The sequence below is a fragment of the Bos mutus genome, chromosome 8 (genome assembly GCF_027580195.1).
Source record: "Bos mutus isolate GX-2022 chromosome 8, NWIPB_WYAK_1.1, whole genome shotgun sequence".
Classification (NCBI taxonomy): domain Eukaryota; kingdom Metazoa; phylum Chordata; class Mammalia; order Artiodactyla; family Bovidae; genus Bos; species Bos mutus.
The window spans coordinates 12,001,793-12,011,611 of record NC_091624.1 but is presented as its reverse complement, the minus strand read 5'-3'; the positions used below and the strand labels follow the sequence as shown (position 1 = coordinate 12,011,611).

Sequence of the window (9,819 nt, the reverse complement as noted above, 5' to 3'; positions counted from 1 at the left end):
TTAGGGAAATGTGTGTGTATACACATACACACATATACTCGACATCAGGTTTCTGATCTAGTATCATCAGTCTGTCCTAACAATGAAAACATTGAGCATAAAAAAACAACCCTTTGAGATGCAGCAGAGACCTGAGGTCATGGGGTAAACTGCTGCCCCAAGTTGGGAGAGTCAGATACCGAGTCACAAACTACTGGGATCGAAGCCCTAAAGTAAAACCCTCCACGTGACACAGGGTGGGCTCAGGGACCTTCACCTGGAGGGGGCACATTTGCTGGAGGCTCTGTATAGACAAGTTTGAGAGGTAAAAACATGAGGGGGCACCCAGTCTTAGGGGTGACACCTCTCGTATATATGTTTAATTTCTCCCATGTGGAAAGAGGACACACAAAGGCAGAACTTTTTAAATTGTATTTGTAAATATTGAATAAATAATTTCGGTAGATTCAGAATTCAAAAAGTTCCAAAGGGCATATATTATAGTTTTTCTCTTATCCCCATCCTTTAGGCACACCTCACTTGTCTTCCCTGGGGATGAACCATATAATCGTATTTATTACCTCTCACCGGAGGTTTTATACACGCACACACACACACACACTTTTTTCTCTCGTTTTTTCGTTGTACTACAATTTAATCCCTCCTCTATTTGGTGGCAGAATCAGTTAACAGAATTGACATTTTCCTGATGACTAAACCGTCGAGTCCAAGAACTAGGTAACCTTGCCATGTTCAGTCTTTTGTGTTCCTCAGTGATGTTTTAAAACTTTACTCAGAATAATCTCACATTTTCGTAGGCTTATAAAGATTCCTATGTGTTACTGTTTTTGTAGCTGCTGTGAGTGATAAATTCCTTTCTTGGTCTGTCGTGTTAGACCCACCTATGGAGGACCAGTGGAGGCTGCCCTGAGACCCTTGTACATCAGCAATGATTATTTCTCCTTGTGTAACCATCAGCCATAGCAGTGGTAATCTTGACTTCAAATTCATTACATTTCTGCAGGGAGGTACTTATTGAGTACCTAATATATGCCTAATATATGCCACACATTATGCAGGTGGTCTAAATAAATATATGATATGTATGTGAAGCAGACATTTTTGTCTGCACTTCACAGATGAAAAATCAGAAGTTTATGGTTACAAAGGCAGGAAACTTTTGGACTCCAGAGCCATTATTTTCTATAATACTCCAGAAGGAACTACAGCAGGCAGTTAAGTTCAACTGGCCATTGTTCAGTATGAAAATTTCATTCTCTTGCTAATCATATACCACTTCAATGTATTTTCGCTTCTCTGGTGGCTCAGAGGTTAAAGCATCTGCCTCCAATGCGGGTGACCCGAGTTTGATCCCTGGGTCTGGAAGATCCCCTGAAGAAGGAAATGGCAACCCACTCCAGTATTCTTGCCTGGAGAATCCCATGGACAGAGGAGTCTGGTAGGCTACAGTCCACAGGGTCGCAAAGAGTCGGACACGACTGAGCGACTTCACTTCAATGTATTTTATTCGGTAGATCAATCACATTACAATTACTGTTTTTTAGATTATGAAAACAGCACAGATTTTACTAAATGATTAAAAAGAAGCTAATCATCCAAATGATTTCTAGATTCCACTAGTCACTTTTGTTCATGCGTTATGAAGTTAGTATATATTTTACTAAATGATTAAAAGAAACTAATCATCTAGGTGATTTCTGGATTCCATGTGTCATTTTTGTTCATGCTTTCACTATTGCCTTTCCCAGATTCTCTCCTTTTAGCAATCCTATAAATGCAGCTGGCATGTTTTCAAATCCTTCAGTGACATGTTCATGGTACTGGATTTTACCCTGTATCAAAACAATAACAAATATAATAGATTAGTTTCATATTCTAAATGATACACTCTTCTCCTAATAGCACCAAATTAATTAGTACATCATAGGAAACTTGAACTAGGAAGAGGAGAGCCTGTCCTCTTTGAATTTATAGTCATTTGGGGGGCATGATCCATATACATAGTGTATATAACAGATTATGCATAATAGCTTATAAAAGGCATTAGGTCACAGTAAATAACAAAAAAGTCAGAAGGGAGCAGTTAACCAATTTCTACGTAAATTGAACAGAAAACTCTAATGATGATCTCAGAAGAGGTGGAAGCAGGAAGGAGTAGGGCACACCCTTCCAGGGTATCATCTATGTTCATCACTCCAGTACCCAGTGCTGTTACCTCTATTTGACCCCTGAAGACACAGAACCTGTTCAGGAAATGTAAATACCATGACAGTCTAATAAGCTGTCTTTCCTTCAAGCCAAGATTTGTTCAGTATGTGTTCAACATTCATTTAGCAGTGTAGGAGTGAAGAGTTCATTTAGTGAAGAAGGATTTTTATTTCTCCTATAAGTCACAGTCTCCTAAATGGACCTAACTCACATTTTCACATTTAAAATGTCTTATATGGAGACCTCGACTTTTGAGAGTCCCTTGGACTGCAAGGAGATCCAACCAGTCCATTCTGAAGGAGATCAGCCCTAGGATTTCTTTGGAAGGAATGATGCTAAAGCTGAAACTCCAGTATTTTGGCCACCTCATGCGAAGAGTTGACTCATTGGAAAAGAGTCTGATTCTGGGAGGGATTGGGGGCAGGAGGAGAAGGGGACAACAGAGGATGAGATGGCTGGATGGCATCACTGACTCAATGGACGTGAGTCTGAGTGAACTCTGGGAGTTGGTGATGGACAGGGAGGCCTGGCGTGCTGTGTATCATGGGGTCGCAAAGAGTCAGACACGACTGAGCGACTGAACTGAACTGAACTGAAGTTACCTGATTACATTTTCCCCTAATGTATCCCAGTGATGGTTTAGCATCCTTTATGGATTTATGGAAGAACTTACTTATTTGCTCGAGGTCCCTCAACTACTATGTAAGCAAGCTGGGATTTGAATCCCTAACTAGAAAGCCCTAGCTCATTCCTGTACTTGAGGACCAAAGAACCTGGAAAGGGTCAAAAGCTATAATCAAAACTTTAGAGGTTACAAGTAGAGGATGAGGGACTTCCTTAGTGGTCCAGTGGTTAAGACTCCACACTTCCAGTGTAGGGGGCATGGGTATAATCTCTGGTCAAGGAACTAAGATCCCACGTGCCATGAGGTACAGCCATAAGACAAAAAAGTAGAGGATGAATGCTAATATAAAATGTTAATGATATGGGAAATTAGGATATAGAATACAGGGTATATGGAAAGTCTCTGTACTCTCTTTGGAATTTTTCTTTATTCTAACGTAAAGAATGGTTTACTATTCTGTATTATTACTGTAACACAAAAGGGGGGAGGGAGAAGAAAAAACAAGTAGATGAGAGAGAAAGACAATTCGCTTGTTAGTTAGAACAAAATTAGTGAACTAGTAGGTTCACTCCGTTAGAAGAAAGCATTAGGGACACCGGCACAGTGGTGTCTGTTGTCAGCTGTGATCATATTTGATTTCACCAACAGAGACAAAGAGGCTACACACTGGGAACTCTAAAAGCATCCTGCTCTTCCCAGATCCCTGGAAAGAGCCCAGCCCAGCACTCCAAGAGTGTTAGACTGGGAGAGATGCCAAACTCCAGGGGCTGCCAGACGAGCAGTCTATTTCTTTAATTTGGAGACAATCATAAGCCAGAAGTTAGAAAGTGTGGGACCACTTTTCTCCTTGGAAATGAAAATAATGCACCTTGGGATTCAGATTTCTGTTGACTAAAGCTCCACGTGGTGTTAGGTGGGTAAATGATCACAGCATAGGACAACGGGGCTGGCCTCCTCCTCAGGACCTATGAGGTGTGCCTATGAGAAGACTGCATTCTTGGACCTGGAAGAGCTGTGGCCCAAACACATGCCCCTGTAATGCTCATTCACTCAGCAGTATTCATCTAGTGCCTATATTGATTCAGAATATTCTAGGTGCCGGGGATACATCAGAAAACAGAATGTGTGAACACTGATGCCCTCGTGGAGGTTACATTCTTGTGAAAGGGAGATGGGCGATAAGTATAATATATGAGTTATAGTATATATTATGTCAAAGATGATAATTGCTATGGATCAAAGTAAGATAAGGAAGATCAATGAGTGAAGGTGGATTGCAATTTGAAAATAGGGTCATTTTCAAGGCTGTCTCATTCAGAAGGCAGTTTTCAGCAAAAACTTGAAGGTGTGTGTGAGACAGAATTGAGTAAGCAATTACAGAGAGGTGGAGGAGTGTGGGGATGAACAAAAAGAAATGAAATTAGAGAGGTAATGGAGACCAGACAGTATCCAGCCTTGCAGGGTTTATTCTAAGAGAAATGAAGAGTTTTGTAGGGTTTTGAACATAAGAATGATTTGGTATGAAGCTCACTCTGGCTGCTCTGTTGGGAATTGCCTGCAGGGTAAAAAAGTGGAAAAGCTGAGTAGAGGCCACCGCAATATCTGGGCTAGACAAGATGGTGGCCTAGAAGGATGGTGGGAATTGAGGAGGGGCAACTGGGCAGATTCTGAATGTATTTCCAAAGTTGGGACACCAGAATTTCCTGACAGATTAGATATGTGTATGAGAGAAAGAAAGGAGTCAAAGATGATTTCAAGGTTTTTGAATTGAGCAACTGAAAGGATTGTCATAACTGAGACAGTGAAGTCTGTACACAGAAAGCAAGTTTGGCAGGAAAAATCAAGACATAATTGGTTTTTAATACATTAAGACAGAGATGAAAAAGTGTGCTACACATCCAAGTGCAGCTATTGAACGGTCCAGAAATCAGAGAAGAGATCTCAACTGGAGACAGATAGTTGGGAGCGAGCAGCATATTGGTGATATTTAAAGCCAAGAGCCTGGATGAGATAACTAAGGGCTGAAAAGAGTATGGACAGAGGTGAAAAGAGGCCCAGGAACCATGTATTGGAAAGCTCTGTTATTAATTTGGAGAGAAGAAAAGAAGCTAGTAGAGGAGTCTGAGAAGGACCGATACAGTGAGGAAAACCAAGAGCCAAGGGAAGCAAGGAGAGAGAGTGATGCCCTCTGTCACCACTCCCTACAGCCAAGTGATGCTAAGAGCTGACCACAGGAGTTTACATGTGAGGGGCATTGGCAACCTTGACAAAAGCAGTGTTGGTGGAAGGGCAACAGTGCAAAACCCGACAGGCATGTTTAAGAAAGAATGAGGAGGGACATCCCTGGAGGACCAGTGGTTGAGACGTTGCCTGCCAGTGCAAATGATGCTGGTTTGATCCCTGGTTGGGGAGTTAAGATTCCACATGCCTCGCAGCCAAAAAAAAAAAAAAAAAAAAACCAGTATATTAAAAAATAAAAAACAATATTGTAGCAAATTCAATAAAGACTTTAACAGCCCACATCAAAAAAAAAATTTTTTTTTTAAATGGAGAGGAACTGCAGACAGTGAGTGCAGACAAGACTTCAAGGTGTTTTGTTATAAAAGGGGGAGAGTGCAATGAACCCATATTCACAGCAGAAGTGAAATCTGCAACCCCCACAGGAAGGGCATCTGGTGTCACAGTGGCTCCGGGGCCCCTCACCTCTGAGACCCACTTCAGCAAGTCTCTCAGAGCCTTCTGGCGGACTTCTCCTTGCCAGCGGTAGACGATGAAGCCTTGCAAGTGGAGTTCCTTAAGGATGATGATTTCCGGGGATGGGCCTGTGAAGAGGAGGGCACGTTTGAGCAGCAGGATGCAGGGAGGTGGCCGTGATGAAAACGTGCATGGTACAAGGCATGTCAGCATTCCCCTAGTGCTCTCCCTCCTGTGTCCTCCACTCTTCCCGACCCACAGGGCTGCCCCAAAATCAATATGCACTCTGTGCAGGCAGAGTAACTGCCCCAAGACGTCCATGTCCTAGATCCCAGAGCCTTAACTATGTGACCTTACGTGGCAAAAGGGACTCTGCAGATAGGACCAAGTTAAGAAGCTTTAGATGGCAAAATTATTCTGCATTACATAGGTGGGCTCACATGAGAGTCCTTGTAAGGAAGAAAGGGATACAGGAAAATTAGAATTGAGAAAAAAATATGTGATGATGGAAGCAGAGATCATAGAGATGGAGGGAGATTTGAAGAATCAGTGCTGCTGGCTTTGAAGACGGAAGAAGGGACCATGAGCTAAGAGATGCACGTGGCCTCGAGAACTTAAAAAGGCAAGGAATCTGAGCCTTCGGAAGGAAAGTAGCCCTGCTAACCCATTTCGAGTTCTAGAACTGTAAGAATAAATTTGTGTTGTTTCAAGTCATTAAGTTTGTGGTAATAGACAGGACTGAGCACAACTCACAGCTGGAAGACTCACCCCAGCTATATTTCTCTTGGGTTAAGGAGTGGAATCCTCATCTCCTCATCTTGGAAGAGGATGAAATACTATTCCTGGGATTGTCTACGCTACTGGGGATGTCGTTTCTTTATTTGAGCGGAAAACAAATATGGCATGAAAGCCGGGGGAAACAATTACTTGTCTCTGAGCTCCCCTAATAGTGAAACATGTTAGAGTTCCTAGAGATCACCAGCAGGCAGAATGTCACCTGCTTAAGATGGAATGGACAATACCAGCTGACATCTCATAACCTGTCTGAGCAGATGAATTTCAAAAGGCTAGATCAAGTTACTGTATCCAAAATATTTGGCTGTGGTCAGGAAAATGCACCCTGGAGCTCTGCTCAATTGGCAGGAGAAGGATTCCCCAGGATTCTAGCTTAGCATCAATTAGAAAAATATGGAGGAAAAAAAGTCCCTAATAAGATTCCCCAGTGCCTTGGAGTGTCCCCTTTGACCTTTCACAACCCAACAGGGAATCTACAAGTGATCCTTCCTCAGACCCTTCGACTCCCACCCACCTCTCTCAGTGCAGCCAAGGTGCTAACTAGCACAGCTATAAGGTTTCTTCCTCACGAGTGAAGCCCATCATAGAACAAATAACGCATTTATTTATGGTTGTTAGGATCCTGATGGTGATCTGGATGATTCCTTTTTGTTTTTTTCCCTCCTCTTTTTTTTTTTTTTTTTGACCACAGGTAAATCTGTAATCTCTTCAACAGCACAGAATCCTTGTAGCAGAAAGGGGTTCTGTATGAAGTGTTCAGAAGATCAGCCTTTGTTTTGAGTCTATCACTAATGCTTCCCTTGTGGCTCAGCTGGTAAAGAATCCACCTGCACTTCGGGAGACCTGGATTCGATCCCTGGGTTGGGAAGATCCCCTGGAGAAGGGAACAGGTACCCACTCCAGTATTCTGGCCTGGAGAATTCCATGGACTCTGTAGTCCATGGGGTCACAAAGAGTCAGATGCAACTAAGTGACTTTCACTTTCTGTCACTAATAGGAAAGAGTCTCTGGTCCTTTGGCCCATTCATCTCCCCACCTTCAATAAGAGACCTGGGCCTGGAGGTGGGAGGGGGAGGTCTCAGCATAAGAGTGGAGAAGCAGGAGCGGAGGGCATGGCAGGGCAGAGGAGAAGCAAAACAAGGACATTCTAGGAATGTAGAGAAAGGACACTCCTTTCCCTTTTAGTGGAAATTGTCAGTGTGGTGAGGCCTGGCTGTTCTGCTGCTCCAGGAAGTTCTGCCCACTACAGTCTGAAGGAAATGGCAGCCCGTTTTCCCTGTACCCACATCAAGTCTACCCATCCCCAAACCTCCAGCACATCCCCAGTATCCTGAAGACCTCTAATATTTTACCAGTCAGACCAATGTGTTCTATTTCTAAATGAAATCATGACTTTTTACAGCTTTTTAGAATACAGTAGGTAAAAAACCTAAAACTTAATAACTGTTTCATCCATATTTTCAGATCCTGTTTTTTCTCTATGTCAAAATCCAATATAAGCTGACTTAGCTCAAATATACACAATTACATATTTTTGGTTAATAGCATTTAATCAAGAATATTAGGAAATCTTTTAAAATATTCCAGTAGTCACTGGCCTGTACCATATCTGTGAATCATCTCTTCCTCCCATCTTTCTACACCTCTGATCGTGTGCATGAACTCATTACCTGGGGGAAGTGGGCTGGTTCTGTTGTATACAGAGATGGCCCCACATATAGCAATTCTTCCAAATTTCTTCATCTGGGTGATAGCAACATTGGAAAACTCTCCACCCACCTAGCAGACAGGGAAACAAAAACCAAAACCTTTAAATAAACTCTACCAAATTCAGGGGAATCATTAACTCACAATCATCATTTCACGATACTTGTTTTAGCAGCAATAACACTGATTAAGTTAGTACAGCAGGGCTAAAAACTGAATTTAGAAAAATACATTTTTAGAAACTGGGCATTTTTATTTGACTGTAGGAACATAACTTATATAACTTATACATTTTGCTTTATTATATTTTGGGGTTTTCTGATCAGTTCAATAATCTCATTTCCCTTATCCAGAAGTACGGGAAAATAACTCAGAAGCCATATAAAGAACAAAGTTGGAGGACTCATAATTTCCGATCTCAAAACGTACTGCTGCTGCTGCTGCCACTGCTAAGTCACTTCAGTCGTGTCTGACTCTGTGCAACCCCATAGACAGCAGCCCACCAGGCTCCCCCGTCCCTGGGATTCTCCAGGCAAGAACACTGGAGTGGGTTGCCACTTCCTTCTCCAATGCATGAAAGTGAAAAATCAAAGAAGTCGCTCAGTCGTGTCCGACTCTTAGTGACCCCATGGACTGCAGCCCACCAGGCTCCTCCGTCCATGGGATTTTCCAGGCAAGAGTACTGGAGTGGGGCACCATTGCCTTCTCCAAAAACATACTACAAAGCTATATTAATCGTACTACAAAGCTATATTAATCAAGACAGAGTGAGAACAGAAACAGATCAACAGTACTAAACTGAGAGTGCAAAAGTGAGGCCTCACATTTGTTGTCAATTGATTTCTGAGAAAAGTGCCAAAACAATTCAACACGAGAAAAAACATCTTTTTAACAAATGGTGCAGAACAACTGTAGGCATCTACAAAGAAAAGAATGAAATCGGACTTCTTCCTTACAGGATACACAAAAAGTAACTTAAAATGTGTTATAGACCTAAATGTAACAGCTAAAACGATTAAGCTCTTAGGGAAAAAAACATAGGAGTAAACCCTTTGTGACCTTGGATAAGGCGAAGGCTTCCTAAACATGACACCAAAAGCCCAAGCAACAGAATTTGGACTTCATCAAAAGTTAATACTTTTGTGCTTTCAGGATACCATCAAGAAAGTAAAAGAAAAAAAAAAAAAAGGTAAAAGCAACTTACAGAATAAGAGAAAATATTTGCAAACCATATACAGGAGGTATTTTAATTAAAAATATACTAATATATTCCATATTTGAGAATTAGATTACTTGCTAAAATTTATTTATAACTCCAGAATCAATACTCAGAGCTTTCTCTGGTCATTCACAGACATAGTTCCCAGCTAAGGTCAAAAAAGGCCAAGGGTCTGCTTTCTTTTTTCAACTCATGCAGAGATTATCAGAAGATGAAGACAGTAGGGGGCAGTGCCAAGTGGTTCAAGAAGCTCCAGTTCAGGGGCTGGTTGGATGGGGTAGGCATCTCAGCTGTGGGAGGATTAGTTGTGGCAGAGACTCAGACAAGTTACTTAACACTTTTTAACCTCAATTAAAAAAAATAATAATAAAATAGAAGCTATGAGAAGGACTTAAGATCATAATCCATGTAAGATACGTGCATGCATGAGTATGCTTCCAGTTGGATCAACGGTTCAGTGTCTGTAGCAACTTTGTAGAATATAACAACCAGGAATACTGAGCACTGACTATATCTGATAAGGGACTTGTATTCAGAATATATAAAAATCTTTGACAACTCAACAGATAAC

At 41.7% G+C, this 9,819-nt stretch overlaps 1 protein-coding gene across 2 annotated transcripts in view; it reads right to left on the bottom strand.

Moving 5' to 3' along the window:
• Window positions 1-585: 585 nt before the first annotated feature.
• PTGR1 (prostaglandin reductase 1) overlaps window positions 586-9,819 on the bottom strand; it is a 31,029-nt gene continuing 21,795 nt past the window's right edge. For both annotated transcript variants that reach the window (XM_070375114.1, XM_005906577.3), the window contains 3 exons: window positions 7,993-8,101; window positions 5,537-5,655; window positions 586-1,832 (listed from right to left, as the gene is read on the bottom strand). In XM_070375114.1, the coding sequence (XP_070231215.1) occupies window positions 1,722-1,832; window positions 5,537-5,655; window positions 7,993-8,101 (339 nt within the window). In that variant the 3' untranslated portion in view covers window positions 586-1,721. The remainder of the gene's footprint in view (window positions 1,833-5,536; window positions 5,656-7,992; window positions 8,102-9,819) is intronic.